The sequence below is a fragment of the Parasteatoda tepidariorum genome, chromosome 1 (genome assembly GCF_043381705.1).
Source record: "Parasteatoda tepidariorum isolate YZ-2023 chromosome 1, CAS_Ptep_4.0, whole genome shotgun sequence".
NCBI lineage: Eukaryota > Metazoa > Arthropoda > Arachnida > Araneae > Theridiidae > Parasteatoda > Parasteatoda tepidariorum.
Genome location: NC_092204.1, coordinates 94,629,008 through 94,653,238, shown reverse-complemented (window position 1 = coordinate 94,653,238; position 24,231 = coordinate 94,629,008). Strand labels below are relative to the sequence as shown.

Here is a 24,231-nt window from a genome sequence, read left to right as displayed (position 1 = left end):
TATATATATATAGACACCTGCTTGCCATCGTTCTGCAATTTCAGGAACTACTAAAGTAATATTTTTCTGGTTGTTTGGCTCAATCTTTTCTCCTTTGCCTTGTTAATAATCCAGTTTACACGCACTCTGCTCTTTATTGCTCGCTAATCCCCATAACTGCAGATAACTGTTTAGATTAGATCCCCATAACTATTTGGATTTATTTTTTTTCACTTGCCCAGCCTGCTATGAGACCGTTGACCGATAGAACGGCAAACTAAGGAAGACATTGGAGTAGACTTATACTCGTTCTTTAGAAAGCGCAGCTTTACAAATTTACTGCTTAGAAATACATTAAAAATAAGTTAAAAATTTAATTGAAAACGTATGACGTTAGAGTTCCCAACAACAAAAAATCGTGGTGACCCTGCTAATAGCTTTCGCTGAACTAAATAAAGAGGTGCAATTGTACGTCAACTTTGACATAAAATAATTAGAAACTTACTGTTCTTCTATTTTAATAATATTATGGGTTACTCCAGATGCTTATTAAACCAGTCCCCTCGCCAAATCAGTTTTTTTTTCTTTTTTTCTTTAAATTTAAGATTTAGCATTTTTATTTTTTTAAAAAAAATTCAGACAAAGTTGACTTCTATCTTTTGAACTAGCCAAACCTGCCTGATTCTCAGTAAAATCAGCCTTTAATCAGTATCTGAAGTATGATTAAAATGCCTACTAGCAATCGCTTGCTGATTTGTTAGTGAGCGCTGTTTTGTCTGAACTGCTGTATCTTCATTAGTTTTTAGAATTATACTATTGTATAGCATTCTTGAATCATATAACTACTGATTTCATTAATAGAAAAATAAATTTTCTGTTTAATTCCTTTTTTAAAAAAATCTTACACCTATATTCGTATCATCTCTTAAAAAAGTGATATGAAATTTTTTGTCACACCCACTTCCAATCTCTAGTACCTCAAAATTGCAGCTGGGGTTCAAAAATAAAAGCTGCACAATTTTGCCCCCCTATGTTGCAATCCCACTTCACCCTCCCATATATATGTACAATGACATAAGATCTTTATTTGTTTTGAAGATACCCTATTTGCTCCCCAATGTTAAGAGCAAAAGAAAGTTCGACATTTTTCTCACGTTCAGAAGGAAATTCTCAGCTACTACACAGGAAGGCAACAGAATCCGTAAAAACGGGGCGCGCTTGTGGGATTTAGTTTTCAGATAGTGGGGCGCATGCGTCCCATTGCCCCTGTCTCTGCCCCACGACGTGATCCCTCTTCTAAGTGAGAGAACCGATGTAGCAGACGAAAAGTGTGTTTGTCTCTTAACTGTTGAAGTACGTGACGATCGGAGAAGACATTCTTTCCACCCCCCAAGCGGAAAAGTTATCGTTGAAGGAGATCGAATGAAATAGGGATCGAATAAAATTGATTTGTTCTTTTCAAAAGTTTCGAAAGAATTTACTAATAAAAAATAATAAAGCATTTTAAAAATATTCGAATTATTGGAATTCAGAATTTTCGTCAGGTAAAAATTTTCTTTTTCACTTTAAGGTAGTAGTTTTATTATTAAAAAAAATTATATAATTTTATAATTATTTTTTAGTGGATGTAATTTCATATAAATAAATTATTTCAATTAGTTTTTTTCAAAATAAACACTGAAAATTGCTTTTTTTAAGCAACATGATAAAGGTTTTTGTAGACATGCTTTATTAAAGTCTGACAAAAAAAATCATAAAAGGAAGGGAATATTTTCAAATAATATTATAAATGAGAAGAAATGATGAACATTAGTAATATAATTATTACATTGCTATATTATAATTGTATTAATAATTTACTGTTATTCAAAATTTAATGTATTTATTAAAATTTAATAATTTAGTAAAAACATTAAAAATGGGTATTTTAAATTTAATATGCACATTATGAATTCATGATGTTCTTATTAAATTTAAATTTTTTATAATATAGTATAACTAACAATTTAATTTTATTCTATTATTCATAATGTTATTTATAGCTTAATGTTATTAGTTGAAAATGTTAGTAATGAGTTGAAAATATTATTAATAAATTTAAAAATAACTTTGTAAATTCACACTGAATTAAAATTCGCTGAATGAAAATTCGTAAATAAATATTTCCAAAACTACTAAATGAAACTTAAAAATGATTTAATTATGCATCTAGAGTATTATCAGATTTAAATATTCTTTAGAGCCTTATTTTTTTAAAAAAAAAAACTATTGCTAATTTAATGATGTCTAAAAGTATTTTTTTTATCCCCAATACAAAAATGTTAATTGTTTTAGGTTTTGGTATTATTTTTCTTTTCAAAATTCTTTTGAAAATCAAAATTTATGTTAGCATTACAAAAAGAAAGGTACTTAGAACAATTACTAAGCTCTAAAATTGAATGTAAAACATTTTGGAAATGACAATTTAAAATTTTAAAAAATTTTTAATCTTTTGCTTATCTGTTTCAAATATTTAATGTATGAATAGATTTTATAAAAGAAAAAAAAATTTCAACAAAAATTAAAATTTGTTTTGCTGAATAAGGTATGTGTCTTACTCTAAAATCACAAATTAATATTATCATCGGAAAAATATTTACCATTTTTTAGTTTCTCTTCTTAAAGTTTTACAGTTTTTTTTGAAGAATTTTCATTTGATAAAAATAACATTTGGAAAGTAAATGAACTTTTTATTCCCATTCATTAGGAAAAATGTTTTTAAAAATGTGTTTTCAATAATTGTGTGAAAAGTTTTACTTTAATTTTAAGTACTTTAATTTTAAGAAAAAATGTGAAATAAAATGTTTACTATTTTCTATTAGTAGATTTGAAATATTTCGAAACAAAATGTTTGCTTATTAGATTGTAGACATTTAAAAAACAAAACGTGAGATTTTCAGTTAAATGTTGTTTCAAAAATATTTTATTCAGACATTATGTTTTTGAAATCATAGCTAAGAAATAGAAACTTCGTTGTGTTAACCAAATTTGTTGATTATTAAAAATATATAATTGTTTCATACTTTTATATTTTAATTGTTTTGATTTAAAAATTATCGATAAAATAATAATATAATTCTTTATTTTAATCTAACATAATTGTGTAGAATAAAATATTTTAACATCTTATTCTCATCTCTTTAGCTATTTTTATTAAAATGGAGTAGTCTATTGAAATTGAAAATATTTAAAAAACTTTTGCACTGAAAAGTGCATCTTTACTGCGTTTGGAATCTTGCCACTTCCTGGCTAGCTAGGACACTCAAATGTCAATTGGAGCTACGGGCGTAATAGCAAAGCAAATTTCTATCGCTTTTTGACCATAATAGGCAGAATTCTCGCCATTTCATCACTAAATAGAATTTATCTTCAATTATAATTCTTTCCTCTAACTGGAATTCTCAAATTATATATGAATCTTTGTTCCTAATGCTAATTGTTTCCTGAATTAAGAAGCAAAGATTATTGCCAATCCAAATGGCGACCACTTTTCGTCAGAGGCAATTTACCACATAGAAAACTCAAAAGAAAAAAAAACAATAAAAATTTTTTAAAAAATTAAAAAAAAAAAAAAAAAAAAAAAACACTTTTTTATTATACTTAAAAAGGAGAATATTTTACGTTTATCCGAACAAAAACAGAAGACGCATCACTTTTAATGTGAACACTTCGACTTAATCTGGTCAAAAGTTTTTCGACATCAACCTAAAAAATTGAGCAATGGTTGTGGGGTTGTTTTGCATGATTTGGCTTGGGTTCTTATAGTTTCTGTGGTTAGAAACATTGACTCTGCGATAAACAGTGCAAAAAAATTCCCAAAATAACTTTTGATCTAATGATCGGATCTTTAAGTTCTAGGACTCAATCTTAATGTTTCGAGGAGGCGAACTCAAATATTCTAAGTGCAGATGATATATAAATGTTGTGCTTTCAAAATTCGATTTCTTAGGAAGTATTCGACGGATTTCGGTTAGCTTTTATATTTACATTCAAATTAAATTCTTTAAAATGATGGAAAAATTGTATTACATACAACTCAAAGTTTCTTGGACTAGTATTAAATAAAATAATAAATATTTATGAAAAGTTCTGTTGGTATGGAATTATTTTTGGATAAACAAATTTCATATTTCAAAAATTTTTTTTTTCGAGATAAGGTAAAATACGCAAAAATTAAGATCAATATTGAATGGTCCAATCTTTGAACCACTCTCCTGACCAAACTATTTGAATTGCAAACCAGATTGCGGCTATTCCCTATATTTTGGGGGTCTGAAATTCGAATCCGTCGAAAAAAGGTATATATATTCAGAGGAAATACATTTTTGTGTTTGATTTTTTAACTTAAAATATTATCTGCTATGATTGCTTATTAATTATATAGAATATTTGAGGTTACCTCTTTGAGCTATTAGGATTGAGTTCTAGAACGAGGAGATCCGATCATCAGATCAAAAGTTATTCAGGGTAATCCATTTTTTATTCTCCTCTCTCTCTATGTTAACATTCTATGACAATAGTTCGGGAAGGCCTTTATTCTTCTCCCTTAGGATAACTGCTCCATTTTCATATCGAGATTAGCGCGTGGTTTCATTTTATTCTATAACTAGTGTTGACCAATCGAAAAAATTATCAGGTTACGACCTTTTATGTACAACTCCGTAGCCTAAAAATTTTGAACCCAATCAAGAAGACAAACTCTGGGATTAAACATAGAGACAAACTAGCCTTCGTTGGCGGACTTTTTGATAAAACTAACGCGCATTTGCGTTATATGGAGAGAAAAACCATGAAAACTTCCCACGGTTAGCATGACGGCAAGGGGACTCTTACCCTTAATCCACCACCACTGAGGATAATTTACGTCAGCACTATGGTCGGTGAGAGCCGAGTGCGGAATTCGAATCGATCAGCCATCGCTGGGATTCACATCCGATTCACCTCATTGAAAGGCAAACGTTCTATGCCCTGAGCCACTGGGGCTCTCTCGCGTATAGTTTGACGACATAAGTAATCAATTTGGTCATAAAACTCAAGTGAAATGAGTAATCTGGCCATCTCAGAACTCCAATTTAAATTACATAGAATGCTTTCAGAATGACCTGATACATTGCCAGAAAAATCAACCATTTAAAACTCTGCTACCAACCAGGCTATCCCGGCCCTTGAATATTAGCGTAATAAAATTCTGCGTAGCTCCGAGAAACGTGTTTCCCAATGAGATCACGCCTAAAGTAAAAATAAACCAAAAAATCCAATCTTTAAGACAAATTGTTTTGTTATTTTTTTATATTTTAGCTATTATATATCATTTTAATGATTTTAAGAGCGAATTTAACTTTTGCTCGTGCGTAAAATGTGAAGAGGACTACAAAATAAATTATTTCATTTCGTAAACTTTCAATTTATAGATCTCTAACTTTGGTGGACTCATTTAATACATATTTTTAAGAACTTCTGTCAAAAAAGAATTCACTTATGGGTGATATTTGAATGTAATAAAAACAAAATCTGACGAATCTCTACCGGGACTGAAAATACCTATTACATTGTCAGTGTTTTTAATCCATTTTCTTCCGCATTTCATTTCCTGTTTCTTTCCTCACAATTGGAGTCGTTTACTTTGGAAATCAAACTTTTTTTGATGCTTTTCTCATCAGTAGTGATTTATTGAATGTTTATAACTTCTTTTATTATTCGCATGAATTATTACATGATTCTAAAACTATTAAGGATGATTCTAATATTCCTTGATTCTAAACTATAAAACTATATATTGCAACATTCTGAATATTTACGTTAAACTCTTCCCAAGTAAAACTTTCAATCATGACGACATTTTTTCAAGTTCAAATATTCATGCTATTGTTTATTTCAGTTAAGTATGCGATTCTTTAAATTTGATTACTGATTAAAGCACTACAAATTATTAGAAAGTAACAAAACAAAAGATATAAAAGTTATTTCGTAGTTCAAATAAACAGCTAATCTATATTATATAAAGCGCTAATACGTACGTATGTATCAATAAAACCGATGATATTTCTTTTCTCGCGCTGGCAACAGTTTTCATTTTTAAATGATTGGATTCGGCGCGCAAGAGCAAGTAGTGAGCATCATATGGCTAATCTATATTATATAAAACGCTAATACGTTTATATTGATAGGCTTCGGCGCGCAAGAGCACGTAGTGAGTATCACTTGTATAGTCGGGTGAATTCTCACCGAATTATCAAAAACATTCTCACGAAATTATCTTCATCGAAGCCGATGCTTTACTTCCGGCGTTCAGTACTATTTCATATTGTTTTACAACACATGGTTTTAGCCCTTTGGTGGGAAAGACTTTAAAACAAAACTTAGAAAAGTTACTTTTCTCAACAACTGAAATTTAGAATAGTGTGATTAAGAAAAATATGCGAACTGTTTTCAATTTCAAATTAATATTGAAATGGACAGGTTTAGAATTTTCTACAGTGAAAAGTTTTCGGAACTTCAGTGTTCAAAAAAGTATACAAAAGCTAGACGTTAAGAACGTATCCAATGAGCGAGCAAAGCGAGCATCGGATTGCGAAGCAATCCGAAATGAACTGCGAAAGCAGTTTCGGGGATTGGCGAGCGCCAGCGAGCAGGGGGCGAAGCCTCCTAGTATTGAATAATTCCACTTTTCATTGCTAATTTTCATTTTAATTTTCCGTTTCATTTTCAGGGTTTTCCGCTTTAGCGAGTTTCTGCGTAACGATTAAAAACAATAAAGCTACTATTTGGATAATTACTAATTCTTTTAATTAAAAATTTCTAAGCTACATTTCCTGGTTTCTTTACTTAGAGTTTCCAAAAAAATATGTTCCTTTAAAGATATAGAAAGATAAAGTTCGTTATGCCGTGATATGTAAAATAGGTTTGATATTGTAATTAGTACATGGTCTAATAGTTTATTATAAGATTCAAGTAAAAGTCGCTAATCAAATGATGATGAAAAGCGAGGAATTTAATGAGCGAGTAATGTAATAATAATGAATTTATGGTAATATTGAAGTCAATAAAATTGCCTTTCAAAGAATCGTTTTCAAATCTTTTGTCATTTAAATTATTTGAATAATTATGGTTTAAAGATTTTTAAATTAAGAACATTCTTACAAAAAAAGAAAAGAAAAAAAGATGTAATTAGATTTTTTTTGGAAAATAATTCATTTTCAAATATCTTTACTTCAGAACAGTTAAAAGAAAGTTTCATTAGTATCATCATTACTGCTCTATAAATTACGCGTAATTATTTCGTAAAATTATGCTAACATTTAGCGAAGTGTCTGAGAAATAATTAAAAGAGAAAGAAACTATCTAAAAAAACAAAAAAAAATATTTTCATTTTTGTTCTAATAGTAAACTTTCAAATATTACAGTCAAGATTTTGTTTAAGTTTGCTTGTGAAGTTAATGAATATTCTTTTAAACTTGGGTAAAAATTTTGTCTTAACAGGATGCAACAGTTTCCCAGTTTAGTGAATTTTTATTATTATGTTTCTTTATATTAATTTAACACATTATGTTCCTGAATAATTCTGATGACAACTGATTAAATTCAAATGATTAACATCAATTTTATTTTCGGATCTGCTTCTGGTAAATAATTTTTTTTTTTGATTTACCATGTTATTTTACCTATTAACTTAGTTTTCATTTACCAGATTAATTTTCTATACAAATGAAATGCCTGCATAGAGACTGGCTTTAACACATCTGGTATAAAACTTGTTGATCCTCTCGGGTCCCCTTAAGTTCACTTTTTTATTTGTAAAATTAAAGGAAAAATTGTCACGAATTAAGCAACCATACTAGATATTTCCAGTTACCAGAATTTGATTTTTAAAAAAATTGACGGAAATTGGACAAAATAAATACTTAGCGTGAGGCGGGGGTTTTGCACATAACTCATCTCAAGTGAAAATTATTTGCGTTTACCTCTTGCATGAGCAAAAAATGAGCAAATAAATAGAGTGTTAGCCTCCCACTGAAATGGCCCATGTTCGAATCCCAGCGGTGACTGGTTTATACGAGTTCTGCTCCCGACTGATACCGACCAATCATATTGCTGACGTAAAATATCCTCAGTGCTAAACGAATCATGGGTTAAAGTCTCTTTGCCGTTGGACTAAAAATGGGTTTTTGTGGTTTTTAATATCCATATAAAGCAAGTGCGGGTTAGTTCCATCTAAAGGTCCTCCACGAAGTCTATTTTTCGGCCTTGCTTGATAAAGGAGTATTCCTGTCCTCTGGATTAGGATGAAAATTCCAAGCCTACGAAGTTGAACATTGATAGTTGTATACTCAGAATTAGGTTAGCTGTTCAACGGCAGTTGGAAAATAAAAGAAAAAGATTAAAAAGCAATTTTATATAAACTATTATGCTTCATAAAAGGTTATTGGAAACAATGTAAAAATCATTAAAGGTGGCCTCAAAGTAAGTAACATATTCAAAGTCCGTCCCTCAAAATCTATTAAAAAACTGTCATTTGACATCAAAGTCTCTATGCTGTCATTTGGTGCCATTTATTTGTATGATTGCATGATTTGAGCGATTTTTGTATGATTATTTGTATGATTTATATGTAGTTTTAAAAGAACTTGTTTTGAAGTTCCTTTTCTTAAATTTTATTTAAAAAATATTTATGATTTTTTTTCATTAAAAACAAATTAAATATTAAAATTTGTGGGATACTTTTTTAGTAAATTAAGGGGATTCGCCCCCTGTTCACTTCGTTGCCCAATCCCGTGGTTGCTTCTAATTCACCAATGAAGAACGATTCATGTTCATTTCTTTTTGTAAAAAGTTTGATTGGATAGCCGTCTGTTACATTTTGAAAATGACTAAATTTGAGGAAATCAAAAACGTGGAAAATCAGTAGCCATCCCCCGAGAGAGTTATTACTCAGTGAAGAAGGGCCGTGTATCGAGCTCAAAATCATTTTTTTCTCAGAATCAGCTTCAATGAACATAATCCTTTTTTCCCCGTTTATCGTTTTAAAATTGCTTCATTAAAAGTCGATAAAAATGATAATTTTGTTTAAGGAATATATATTTATTATAATTTTATGTAAGCACATTTCATTCATTTAACAAAATGAAAGGATTTGAGAAATAATAAATGTACTTGAAATTGAATTTAAACATAAGAATATACGACACAATAAGCAGAAATAAAGGGGATCTTGCTTGTTAGCAATAAGAAAAATAATTTAATATCATATAACAGTTCGGATTGGAAAAAGTTTCAATTTCTCTTCAATCTTTATATTTTTAATTATTGCGTTATAAATGTTAAGGCTTATATGTGGTAAAATCTAACCTTTATCTTATTTTTTATTTATTCATTTTTTTATTTATTCATTTTTATTCAAACACGAATTTATAAAATAAAAATTAAGAGAGAGATAAATTTTTCTACAACAGTAAATTAATAATTACAAATTAATTTAAAGAATTGCAAAAATAAATCTTGAAAGAGCAATAACTTTCATAAATCAACAATTCTGAAAAAAAAAAGAACCTCACTTTAAAGTTATAATTCAAAATGATCCAACACTAGATTACCCAAGGAAGTCATTTTGACTGCTTTTTAATTTCAATTAGAATATAATGACACAATTTCCTAGAATTTTGTGACTTTTTGTACAACATACAATTTTTTTATTGTTAATATTTATTATTAACTTGTTATATAACCGTAAATAATATTAAAAATTATTAAAAATTAATTTTAAACAAATTTCTTTACACATTAGTTATTCTTTCAGAATCCAGTCAATTTGACTGGATTTGGGCAGGGCTAAAGAGAATAGAAGTTCACTCCGCTCTTGGACCTGAAGCTACGATTTCCCTCCTCATGACGTCACTGTGTCCACAGATCTCGGAGATCACAAGCAAAGATATTATGATAACTTTGCATCTTTCTCTTTGTAAAAATAAGTTAGACTTTTTCTCGTTATTAGCATTCAAACTTTACGTAATTAACACATTATTTCAGTTTATAAGTATAGTTCAAAAAAACTTTCTTGGCCATTATACTAAAAAAAATACCATTTTAAACTTATAAAAATGTTTTACTAGTTGGCGAAAATGACACTATAAATACTTTATTTTAAAAAGTTCAGTTTTAACTTTAATTATTGAAAAAAATGAAAGCATATATCGACGCTTTTTTTATCTACATATTCTTTTATAACAATAAGTTGAGTTAAATTTAGAATTCCTGATTTTAAAATATGCCGTTAATAGCAATTTGCTCATACTTAATCATTAGGAAACATCAACCTTAAACGCTAATTACTGAAACAAAATAATAATTTAGGTTCATAATGACATTAGAAATTTTACAATTGTTTATAGGTATTTAAATTTACGATGATATAATTTATAGATATTTAAATTTAAGAGAATATAATTTTTTAAAAAAAATCATAAATATTTAGAATAACTACATTAAAAAATATGTTATGAAATTAGGAGAATTCCAACTATATACTATATATTTTATTTATACTTTTTATTTACATTTTAATTTTCTTTGACTTTATCCATTTTTTAATTTTTTTCACCTGCCTTTCTTTTTGAAGTAACGAGGCGGTTTCTATTTAGATAATGAATTTTTATAAAAGTTCCTAACGACAGAATAAACGTATTGCTGTTTTATATTAACTGTGTTATTTCGATCCATTCTTACATTATCCATTCTTTACATAGTTGTTCATTTACTTTAGGGAGCATGCGGAAAATTATATTTTTTCCTTTTGTTTTTCTATTAAAATTTTTTCAAGTTGCAATCGCGCAAACTGGCATTTCGATAATAGTTTAAAATTCTTGTAAATTCACTGCGAAAACTGAGGAAAGTCATTATAGAAAATAACAAATGGCTTAGAATATCTCGCAAAAAGAAATGCTCCAATATTAGTTAGAGCTAGTAAGGCCGAACGCTCCGTTCTTGAAGTAAAAGTGCGAGCTTTGCGCCAAAGTGACGTCATTTGAGAAAATCGTAGGATTGGGCGCGGCGAGAGCTACTTCAAAGGAGTGAACCAGCCCTTCTATTCTCTTTAGCCCTGGGATTTGGGCAATATAGGTATATGCTGAATTTCTGTCTTTCAAGTGGTAACATGTCTAATATCAACTCTGTAATTACTTTTCAGAGGGCAGCAGATAGACCAATCTTTTTTTCCCTCAAGTTAGTTAATAATAATTCTCGAACCAAAAATGGAATTATATTCTTTTTATTATATCGAACTCCTAGCACATTTTAAAAACCAACACTCAATGTTTAACTCTGTAGTCTCATTCTAGCGATTTTTAGAGAGGTCAATGTAGCATTCTTTCCAACAAGTTTAACAGTTAATAATTCTCTGAGTAATTGGTGAATGCTTATTTTCTTATTCCATGTTAATCTCTGAACACTTTTTTATATACCTTAGTAATTTAAGGTCTTATAATGCTTGTGCAGTAAAACAAAATGCAACTTGAAAAGCTGAGCACCCAACGGCGTCGGTGTCAGCCACCCTTTCAATTTTTTAATATTAAAACTAAAGAGTTTCAGTTAAATTTAATTGTATTATTATATGCATTTTGATTCCTTTGCACAGTGAAAAGATTTTTTTTTATGAAAATGTAAAATTGATAGCTTAATTGAGATTTTTTTTCAGTAAGGTTGAAAATAATTTGTAACGGTTATTTTTTTTCTAGCGAGCATTTAAAAAAATACAAATGACATATTTAAAACGCTAAATCTGCTATTTTAATTGTCCTTATAAAAAGTTACTCCATCAGTTTTTATTTATTCTTTACAAAAAATTAATCTTTCAATGAAATGTTTTTAACGTATTTTGACAGCCAATATTTTGAAACTTTGATGAAAAATAAAAGTTGAAAAAAAATGTCTAAGTAAAAAACGCTCCTCTAAGCACGTTCTTAAATTGATGAAAAAAAATAATAATTTTATTTCAAAGGAAAATGTTTTTAATGCAACGTTAACCTTTCAGTTTTTTAGGTAATTTGAAAGATTTATTTCGTTTAGTTAACAAGCTTATAAATAGATTAGATAGTTTTTTTCTAAACTATTATCTCGAGCAAATGCACTATTCATATCGATGGTTGCGTGAATTTTCTAGATATGCAATTACGAAAGCAAATTTTTTAAGATTATTTTGGTGATTTTTTACTGCGATTTTTTAAGATTACTTTGTTTAACTTAAAGTTGATATTTGCAATTTATTTAAATATTTTTTCTCGATATTAAAAAAAAGTAAGAGCCACTGCCGCTGTTGTTTTTGGGCTTTTAATTTTACATTACATCCTGTCTTGCAGCGCTAAAACTATGTAACTTGAAATTGCGAAGGTATGCAGAAAAATGTTCAGTAAATAAAATGGAATTGGAAATTAAATACTCGAGAATACTGTTAAACTAGTAAGAAAAAACACCATACGAACCGCTTTACTGGCCGCAGGAATGCAACTACAAAGTTGACAAGGCAAAAGGCCATGCTTGTTGATTTCAACTCAACACAAGCTTTTTTAATTGTTCCGCAGTTATAACCATTTCACTTTATTTTATATTTTATATATTTTTTTTTTGAGAATTCTTCTCACTTTACGCCTCAGTTTGTATTTCTGCATAAAAACTGTAGACTTCTTTTATTATTCGTTTTTAACCATTTTTCTTCTTATCATTTATCTATGAAACTTGACTTAATGTCAAAAGTATCAATGAAGCATTAATAAGTGAAATTGAAGAAAATTAAGAGTGAGATATTAGATGTTGTCAGATATAAATCTAAATATAATCGTCATCATCTAAGCTTAAGTATTTTTTTTCTAGCACAACTGATTTTTTTTTTAAAATCCAGGTAAACGTTCATTTTGTTACGATTAACATATAATGTTCTTGCATAATGCTACAATAATTAAATATTACGTATGCAAATTAATCTTTTTCTGGATGAAAAATTTCGACTTTTAAGAAAAAGAAATTATGTGCGGTCATTGAGTTTTGTGAGAGAAGACTTCTTGTTTAGTAAATAAAGCGAAAAAAAGCAAAGGAAAACATAATCGCAACAATTATGTACAATCACCAAAGATTTACTGAATAAAATTTAGGAATATAATAAATAAATTTTTCAACATTTTAATTTGAACAACTGGCATTTTCAATACTACAGCGCAGAAAGTAATATGGAAGTAAACATTATAATTTAATATTAGAAAAAGCACGGTAGAGATTAGTTTCATAATTATTTCAATGCAGAATTAATTACATTCAGTGCAATTGTTACCTGAAGAGTGCTGCAAACATATGGACTTTAATCCTTTAAAACCTGAATTTTCTTATATGCCGTGATGCAAAAAAGGCACTATTAAAAGAGTGATTATTTTTCTAGGTAAATATGAATATCTAATTTTAATCTTAAAAACGTAGAAATATTCACTTTTCTTCGAACAGTATTATAACTTTTCATAGATACATTGCTGAAATAATTCATACACTTTGAAAGAATTCTTTATATTCATGTATCTAAATTTTATTAAATTATTATAATTGATACTTAAAAAAAACAACAACATACAAATTGTGTCTTTTGGATTATTGAAAAACCTTTATGAACCATCAATCTAAGTAAAGAGAATTTTTGATGATGCAGTTTTTATTGATTATTAGAGTTTCGAAATTGTTTTTCAGAAGTTATGTTGCTGTTTCTAAATTCCAAAAGAGAATGTTTAGAGTAGAAGCATGCAATCATTGGGTGGACACATTTTACTCTTTCTCAAAAGGTAACATTTTCTAAATTATTTTTCATTCTCTCAATTTTCAAAGAAAAAAATATTTTTGCCCACTGAACAAACAGAAAAGATATATCACCCTAAATAACTTTTGATCTAAAAATCAGATTTTAACTTTCTTATTAACAATATTCTTATTACAATATTCTTATAATCAATATTCTTATTATTCTTATTATCAATAGTCTTATTATCAATCTTTTTAGTATTCTTATTATCAATCTTCTTATTATTCTTATTATATACTTTTAATGTGGTAGTTAGTGCTACCTATGAATTTGTTTTTTGACACAAGCACGTACTTTCTCAGTATAAATATACTTTTTCAGGAGATTGGGACTTGGACTTAAAAACAAAAGAGAGCAGGTATATCTGCAACCTGACAAAATAAGACAGCAATTGAGAATAGGATAGCAAATAGCAGAGTAAAAGAGTGATATTGAGTCCTCTTCTTTATAAGCTACATTTATTTTGAGCACTCTTTGCTTGATAACATGTATTTAGTCTAAAAATGCTTAACAACTATTTATAAAATTTTACTCTCGAAAACCAACTTCTAACTTTCAAAATTATGAAAAAAAAATGCTAATAATTACGTTTTACTTTTTAATTTGATAACGAACAAAAAAATTGAGTTGTACAAAATACTAATTTTGCTTAACTAAATCACTTTTGTAAAGTTGTATACAAAAATTCTAGAATGTGAAGCAGTCAAAAAGTTACCAAGGAGCGAAAATTAAAAAAAAAGAAAAAAAAAAAATTCATGAAAAGAAAAAGTAATTTTATTTTGATTCATTTATTTCAGACGATAATACTCTTACTATGCCATTGGTTTAAATTCAACTTCTACCAACTCAAAAATAAGAGAAAATATTCTTATTTTGATTCATTTATTTCGAATCATAACAATCTTTCTATGCCTTTGACATAATTTAAACTTCTACGAACTCAAAAAAAAAAATTCTAATTTTGATTCATTCATTTCAGATGATAACACTCCTGTCCACCTTTACAATGATAATTTTAAGTTTAACCGGAGGACAATGTAACGAGGCCTGCAGCTTCAACCGCCTTTGCACATGCCGAAGTAGCCACCATGAAGTGATCTGCCGGGGCGTACCTTTTTCAAAATTCCCCTCATTGCCAACAGAAGCAATATATCAGGTAGGGAGGGGGATGTTTTCACGTTTAGAAAAAGAATTTTTATTGCGGCCCAAAACATTCTTTATGCTTACGTGGAAAGACATTTTATTTTCTCTTCGTGCGGGCACGTTCTTCTGTGAAATAAAATATGGCTTAGACAACAAACTGTACTTCTACCATAGGGAACTATGGGGATTGAAGTATCGCAAGCAATTTAAATAACCCATTCGTGTTCCCATATAAAATTACTGATGGAACGAGTTCATGGGAAAAGCTCTTATTACCCAATTATCAGGCATAAAATTCTGAATATGAATGGGAAGTTTGTAGTAATATGCTTTAAGCAAGCTTTATTTGAAATCAACCATCTAAATCTTGTGCATATGTATCAACAATATATGTCCTACAGAATAGCATTAAGTATATCGTTATATTGTGCATAAATATCAACACTAAAAATCGAACAGAATTACAATACAAACAACATTAAATTATCAATGTGTATATCATGCTTTTCGTTTTTTCGCTTTCAAAATAGTTAAACCAATGCAAATTGTTACAACGGATTGCACAGATTTTTAACACTTTAATTTATGTTTTGATGGAAAACCGATGAATAGACTTCGATAATCGCAGAATCGGTGATAACAGAGGTGTCAAAGCCAGAAGCAGAACTACATCAATTGTCTGGTTGACTTCATTTAATCAGCTGCTATAATATTAGGGTCGCTAATGGCAACCGATTGTTTACACTATTTTAGTTCGAAAAAAAAAACGTTCAATTGGCTGCTGCTTGTAACTGATTGATCATTGATGAATTTTCAGCATGTGTGAAGTGACGCCAGCATAGACATCTCTATAGATAATGAAATTCATAAATACATGCTGCCAATACTTTATATTCTTTAAAACAACGCACACATGACTTAAGTACTTTACAAAGTACTTTATTCCATTATCATTTCATTTGTACGAATTCGTATTGGCGAATACGTCAAATTTGTTGACGTGTTTGTAAGGGTGAACGACAATGTATGCTTTTCAGGTTTAGAGTAATATACTCTTTTTTAATTTATATATTAACAGTTTTATAAAATTAAACGGTTTTGAAATTGATACTGTCCATCTCTTGTTTCATGCTTAGTGACATGCTATTTCAATATTCTTAAAGAATATTATGAATACACAATGTACAATTATCGATAGTTTTGCTTGATGATACGCTATTCTAATCTATCTTAAAGAAACTTTTAAAAATGTACTGCAGGGCTATAAGTCTTTTCGCTTATTGAGTTGTAGTTCCAACATTTGATTAAAAAAAATTTCTTCATAAAAAACTGAATTATATGGCTTTTGATATTCTTTCTTCACTGTTTAGTGACATGCAATTCCAATTTGATAATTCTAATTATGAAATGCGTTCTATCCCTCATGTTTATTTATTAACATAATAAAACATAAATATATACATAAAATTGCAGAAATGCCAAAAGTTTTGAGAAAAATACATTTGTTATTCTTGTTTTGCTGCTTTTTAACATGCGTTTTCAATACATCTTTTGAAACTATCTAAAAATTCGATTTTTTTTAATGAAAATTACAGTATTGTTAAATATTACATTAGTGCATTAATCCAAATTTTATATCTATACATAATTTTCATTATTTTATAGGTAAAAATAATGCGTTCAGGATTAGAGATATTAAACAACAATATATTTGAAGGTTCAAGTGTTGCTTCCCTACATTTGATGCAAAACAACATAATTTGCATCTCACCTTGGGCATTTAGTGGACTTGAAGATATCCTTACTACATTGGATCTAAGTCAAAACAAGATCAGCCAATTTCCGCTCAATGCTCTTAGTCCACTAAACAATCTACAGTGGCTCAACCTGCACGGGAATCAAATCGATGATATTCAGAATTTTAAATGGTCACAACTGAATTGTCGTTCTAGTTTAAATAGTTTATTTTTAGGAGCAAACTCGATAACTAGCATACCGGAAGGTGCGTTCGTAAAGTTGATTAATCTCAACTTGTTAGATCTGGATGGTAACTTGATTCATGATGTGGAAAGCAATTCAATGCCATTCTTTTTGAAATCTTTGTCAATATCCAATAATATTTTGAAAAAAGTGCCTCTTCATGCGATATACTCTTTAAAGCATTTGAAATTCTTGTATTTGGCTGGAAACCTCATTCAAAAGCTACCTTGTCCTTTTTATTTGCACGTTTCTCGTTTGGAAAAATTGGAACTTAGCAACAATATGATGACACATTTCCCCGAATGCGTCTTCAATGGTTCTTTCACAATTAAAGAATTGCATTTGGACTTTAATTTCATACGAATACTTTCAGGTCGGAGTTTTAAAGGAACCAAGCTTGAACGCCTGGTTTTAGCGAACAATCGCATTACAAACATTCATGCAGATGCGTTTGTTGGTATTGAGAAGACGCTGACAATTTTAGATTTAAGTTTTAATCTTTTAGAAATGTTCCCGACTGCTGTCAATGATTTGAAATCGCTGATGTATTTATCGCTTAAAAGTAACCTTCTGAAGCAACTTGATAAAGGTGATCTGCATGGTTGTAGAAGCAAGTTAGAAACACTAGACTTGTCAGGAAACATATTTCAGCATGTTCCAAAGAAAGCTCTGAAGTCATTGACGAAATTGGTGCGCTTAAGCCTCCAAGATAACAAAATACAAAAAATACATAGAGATGATTTTGAAGGTTGGGGACAAACATTAACTACACTAAGCTTGGCCAATAATAAAATGACATATTTATCTGGAGGATCATTCTCTCATCTATCTAAACTAAAAGAACTAAAACTTTCTTTCAATAACTTAATGCACGTTGACCAACAAGTGTTTATACCTCTAAGAAAAACTCTTGAAGTTCTAGATCTTACTTCGGCTTTTACTGAATACAATTATCCCCTTGAAAATTTTATAAGAGATTTAGATAATTTGGAATGGCTTCAGGTGGACCATAATAACATATCTAAACTCTCAGCATTCTGTACTGATCGATTGCAAAAATTTCGCCACTTGGATATCAGCAACAACGATTTAAAAGATATTTCAGTTGACGTTTTTAAAATGGCCACTCATGCGTATTTAAGTGCCGTCCATGTTAGTCATAATGAATTGGAAGTAATAAGAAGTGGTACTTTCGATGCTCTTCCTCACTTATCTACTGCTGTTTTGTATTCGAATAAGATTTCTTTAATTGAAGGCAACTCCTTTTCAAATTGTCCGTATCTACACACTGTGGTGTTATCTGACAACGAAATATCCGCAATACATACGTCTGCTTTTAATAATCTCACCAAATTATCTAACGTTTACCTTCAAAATAATAAGTTGGAATGTTTTTCATTCGATATATTTTCTGGTGATACCTCTCCCCTCTATCTAAATTTATCGAACAATTTGCTGAGAGAGTTAAATTGCGCAAACGATTCTTTGCTATCTCTGATGAAAACAAGAACATTAGACCTCACGAACAATATGTTAACTGTGATACCAGACTCTTTGTTTTTTAACCTTGAAAAATATTTGATGTACTTGTTTATCTCTAAAAACAATATTTCAAATCTTCCTTCAGTCCCGTTGCCAAATTTGCAAATTTTACAATTATCTTGCAATGCTTTTGAACATTTAAATGCTACACACATTAATTGTTGCCGACATGTACAGATATTAACTTTGGACCACAACAATCTATTTTATGTTGAAAGAGACTCCTTCAAAAATATGAAAAACTTGCGAATTTTAGATCTGAGTTTCAATAATCTTGATTTTTTACCCGATGGAACGTTTAGTGATACCGGACTTGAACACTTAAACGTATCTCATAACAGGTTAATAGAACTACCAATTATATCATTGACAGACATAAGGACTACTTTAAAACATTTAGACCTGTCATTAAATTTGTTCAAGAATATCTCTGCAGATAGTTTTTTAAATTTAAACCACCTTCAGGCCTTGAATTTGTCTTCCAATTTCATATCCTTCCTTCACGAACAGAGCTTGAATGGTCTGAACAGCTTGATTGAATTAGATCTGTCCCATAATCCTTTACGAAAATTAAGTGAGACATCTCTTAGCTCATTAAATTCTCTGAGATCCCTCTACTTACAAAATACCAGCTTGATATCGTTATCTGTGCTGCCATTTCCAAATCTTCACTATCTGAATCTGAGGGATAATTATCTTTACAACATATCTCAGGATATTTTTGAAAAGTGTAGAAATGTGCGATTTTTGGATATATCTAGGAACTTGCTGCAAAACGTGCCTATGCATTTGTGGAGAAACCTACGCAAGCTTGTTGGATTAGACATATCTGGTAATCCTATTGAAGTGTTGGGTATTAACAGTTTTTCTGAGTTAGACAAACTTAATCATTTGGATATTAGTGGCCTTTCTCTAAAAATACTGGATTCACGGACATTTTTTGAGTTAAAGTAAGTACAAGCTTATTTTATTTTACCTTTCAAATAACATCGATGCTTTTATTTTTATTTTTAGTTGTATATTTATGAGGGGAGCTCAATTGATTGGAATCGTTGTACCCCTGATGATAAAATAAAAAATGTTTCTAAATTAACGTTAGTATAGCTATGAATTTTTTTCTAGCTACTTTCTAGCTACTAGTATCATTTAAAAATTTTGAATGGAATTCTTATAAAAAAATATTTATATTGTATTGTTAAGGTAATTGAGAACAACACTTGAAAACCATCACAATTTTGTTAATATATATATATTTTTTTTGGAAAAGGTTAACTTTAAATTACCCTGTTCAGCAAATTGAATTTCTCTGTCCACTAGAGGAAACATTTTTGATTCTGTTTAAATAAAAGGTGCTTGATCCACCTAAAACTAATCAGAACTAAAATTGTCTATCACGTACTGTTTCTATAGAGGAAAAGTTGTCAAGCTTCTAATGAATTTTTGGATATCTCACTTCTTAATTCATCTAGAGCCACGTAGATAAGATTTTGGTCTTTAAAAATATTGCTAAGTTAGCAACTGTTTCATTTTTAATGAGAACGTCTTTTCTTTGCCCGTAAGTTGCTATTGTGTGCTGTTAAAATACGTTAAGTCAACAAGTCAAATTGTAGATATTTGGGAAAATGATGCAAGTTAAAAATTAAAAATTACAGAATCAATTTTTTTTAAGATAAAAGGGACATATTTTCCAGTAGAAAATTTTTTGTTGTTGCAAAATGCTGTAAATAATGAATGAAAAATAAACACACAAATTTCATATTTATTGGATGATCAGTTTTAGAGAAAATACTACTTTTGTAGCGAAATTTCTAGCTTTGAGAAGTGAATGAACTAAAAGATATCTAAGGGATGCGTACAAAACTTTGATAAGAAAAGTACTTCACAGCTAGAATTATATAAAAGAATTGCTTTAGAACCGTTACCACCTAAACTTAATTATAAAGTACAAAATTTTTATTGATCGTATAATATAAAATGAATCCCTAAAAAGGACTTCGCAAATTAAGATTTTTTTCTCTTGCTACTGGAGAAAAAAATTGGTTATTATACTATTTAGAACTAATTAAGGAGTTGGGATTGGAAGAGGGGTTGAAGAATCAGAATATTTAAATACAGTTATGCTTGGTTACCATTACAGTTTATTTGTTGTACAACATGATTTTGAAAGGTGACCAAGCTGGTCTACAAAGGCAGCTAGTTATTCGATATTTTTGTTATGCTACGACTTAAGTGAGCTAATTACTAACGCTTCCGATTAACTAATAAGCGAGGTATACTTTATCAAAGACCGATACGTGACTTAATTTTGGAAGTGGTAACTGAATCTAGATCACCTTTACTTGCATGCCATATAACGATACAAAGGCGAAGGAATTTGGCAACAATGTTAAAGAGAAATCGATCAAATCTAATTCATGGCTGTATTAAATAATTTTTGTAACAATATTTGAAAAGATTCTAATGCATTCATTAGGTAAAATGAAAAACTGAAACATAAAATTTTTTTAGAGTTGTTATTACATCATAACATATTCGTAAATAATTACTTTTAAATGCTTATTTACTTGTAAACGGAATTTTAGTAAATTTATAGTCAATTAAAAATTAACTCAAATGTGACTATTAAAAGTCGACTTATACATTAAATTTACATTTAATTTTAACATATAATAAAATTTGAAATTTTAAGCATTTAATAACATTTCTTTTACTGTGCCACGCGTGATTATCTACCATCAAGACAACAATTTCGACGGGTTTAATACCGATTTTGTTAGCGCACATTTTCAGTATGTAGTCCTTTTTTACATATTCGCCGCTGTCAATAGCAATTTCGAATATTTTTACCAAAATTAAAGCAAGAAAAAAAATTAAGAAGGACACATTTATTTAATTCAAAGGAAAATAAAAACGTTATTAAAAGGAGTCCGAATTATATATATATATGTGCCTATGCATTTGTGGANTGCACTCGTGAAAATGTTATTTTGAATTCTTTTCAAACTCGGCAACGAATTGTGAAATGTCCTACACATTTCTTCAATTAAATTTTACTTTCGACATTCTATATATATATATATGCTTATATATATATATGCTTATATATATATGTATATATATATATGTTTATATATATATGTTTATATATATATATATATGTATAAGTTTTACAGTGAAAAAATTTGTTAAGTTTGAACACTTGCCAAACTTGGAAAAAAAAATTTTTGTACTTTTTGTTAATAGAAAATAGTTATTTGAACCATTCTATAAAAGCCCTCAGAATTTCAGATCGATTTGATTTTTTTTGACGAAGTTATAGAATTTTGAAAAGCGTGTGTACTTTTCTCGATTTTTGAGTATTCCACATATGCAGTCTTTTGGTCTATACATCTTCTACCAAAGGACTTTTACATTTTAATGTTTTTTATATTTTCAAGTAATTAATATTTATTATAAAACAACCAGTTTCTTTCCAGTATTTTGTTCCTGAACCTGGTAAAAACTTGGAAAATCGTGAAAAATAATAAACCTATAGCACTCACAAGCTGCCTCTGAAAACTGTTAGAAAATAATAAATGAAAGACTAGTCCATGTTCTTGAAAGTCAAGAGATTTTATCGAGCAGAAAAGGTGATTTTCGAAAGTGCCGTTCCACAATAGTTTGCTTTTGGAGACTGAAGTTAGAAAGGCATTTTTTTTAAAAAAAGCAACATATGGTTGCTGTATCCTTTAACCTAGAAAAAGCCTATAACCGAGCTTGGCGTCATGGAATTTTGAAAAACCTACTGTCTTATAATATCACTGGAATATAATATCACGGGACAGAACTTTCCAAGTTAGACAAACTGCAATTTTATTAGATGTTTTTGTCCAAGAAGGGGGTTTACCACAGGGTAGCATCTTAAGCGTTACTCTATTTTTAATAAAAACTAACGAGTTTTAAACAATTTTACTGGAAACAGTTAATAGGAATTATTCTTTGATGATTTTAGATCATCTTGCAGAGCCTCTCATATGCAAACTACTGAACGACTACCTCAGCAATCAATCAATAAAGTACTAAAATGGGCAAATTTAAACGGATTTACATTATCTGAAGCAAAAACATCGTGCGTACACTTTTGCAGAAAAAGAGACCTTCATCTGGATTCAGAAATATATTTCAATACCTTCTGTATTCCAGTTGTAACAGAAATAAAATTTCTTGGACTGATCCTAGATTCAAAGTTAATTTTCATATGAAATATTCAAGGCAAAATTGCAGCAATTACTTAAGGTCAAATATTTCTTAGGAGCGGATACTTTTTCCATGCTGAAAATTTAATGTTCTGTAGTTCGCTCTAAAATGGAACACGGCTCAGTAATTTATATGTCTGACAGAAAATTTTTATTACGACATCTTGATTTTATCCACAATGAAGGCCTTAAAATTGTGACAGGTGCTTTTAGAACTTCTCCAATTAAAAGTCTGTATGTTTAATACCAAGAACCGTCTCTTCAAACATGCCGATATAAGTCTGCATTAAGTTACTATTTTCACATCAAAAGCTATCTTAATCGCTCTCTGTATTCTAAGATTTTATCACCTAATTAAAATATACTTTTCAACCATAGACCAAACATTTTTTAGTTTAACATTTTTTTATCATACCTAAGAATTGAAGATTTCAATTTTTTACTATCATCCACACCACTTTCACCTTGGTACACCGTTCCACTTCATATCATCCATATTTTTAAAAGCTAGACAAAAGAAGTAACCCCACCAATAATTTATCAAATAAATTATTTTAATCATCAAATGTTGTATGATTATTTTAAACACCTTTATTCACCGATGGCTGTAAAGCAAATTATAATGTGGCAGCTGCAGATGTTTCCAAAGATGTAACGTATTCAGTGAAACTTAACTCTGCAAGCTCCATTTTCACCTCTGAATGTCATGCTATTTATTTAACACTTGAGTACATCTCCAACCGAAATTATCCAAAATGGATAATCTATACTGATTCCAAAAGTTGTCTCGAAGCTTTGCTAAATTCAAATATTGAACCGTATTCTCTAATAATTCGTATGCTAAAATTGATGTTGTCGTTGGCCAGTAGATCACTGGGGTGCGATTGCTCTTGTTTTCCAGTGGCTCCATCTATGGCCGAGAATTCTGCCACACCCGTTTATAGGGCAGACCCATTCATACATCCATTCATTCATCCACAGATCATAATTTTAACCTAAACCAGAGAAAGATCAATCTCCAATCCAATAGCCTTAGAAGTATATTCTGTCCTGAGAACATCGGGGACTTAGTGACCAGAGAGATTTAACGTGCACCAGTCACCATTTACTACATGGGGAGTCTTCGGCCGGCTGGATTCGAACTCCCGTTCTCACGAACGTGAATCCAGCGTCCTACCTAATAGACTATCCCGGCCCTAGTAATTTATCCTTAATGCTAAAGGTTTTAACATACTGTTTGCTTGGGTCCCAGGGCATGCTGGAATCCCCAGAAAGGAATTACTTGATTTTGGAGCAAAAACCACGCACAATCTTTCCAATAAACCCGTTTTCCGAAATGATGTTAAAACACTAGTTGTAGATACTTTAAATACTCACTGGAAGACAGAATGGAACACAAAAACCAATAATAAATTGCATGAAATAAAACAATTTATAAGTCATTTTAAGACCCTAAAGAGTACAAGAAAAAGGATATATATATATATA

At 29.6% G+C, this 24,231-nt stretch overlaps 1 protein-coding gene across 2 annotated transcripts in view; it reads left to right on the top strand.

Moving 5' to 3' along the window:
- Positions 1-1,265: 1,265 nt before the first annotated feature.
- LOC107441638 (chaoptin) overlaps positions 1,266-24,231 on the top strand; it is a 30,157-nt gene continuing 7,191 nt past the window's right edge. The window contains exons 1-4 of one of the 2 annotated variants that reach the window (XM_071184009.1): positions 1,266-1,523; positions 13,738-13,826; positions 14,823-14,999; positions 16,652-19,458. In XM_071184009.1, coding sequence (XP_071040110.1) covers positions 14,823-14,999; positions 16,652-19,458 — 2,984 coding nt within the window. In that variant the 5' untranslated portion in view covers positions 1,266-1,523; positions 13,738-13,826. Of the gene's footprint in view, positions 1,524-13,734; positions 13,827-14,822; positions 15,000-16,651; positions 19,459-24,231 lie in introns of both variants that reach the window. The other variant, XM_016054978.3, reaches the window with a different exon arrangement.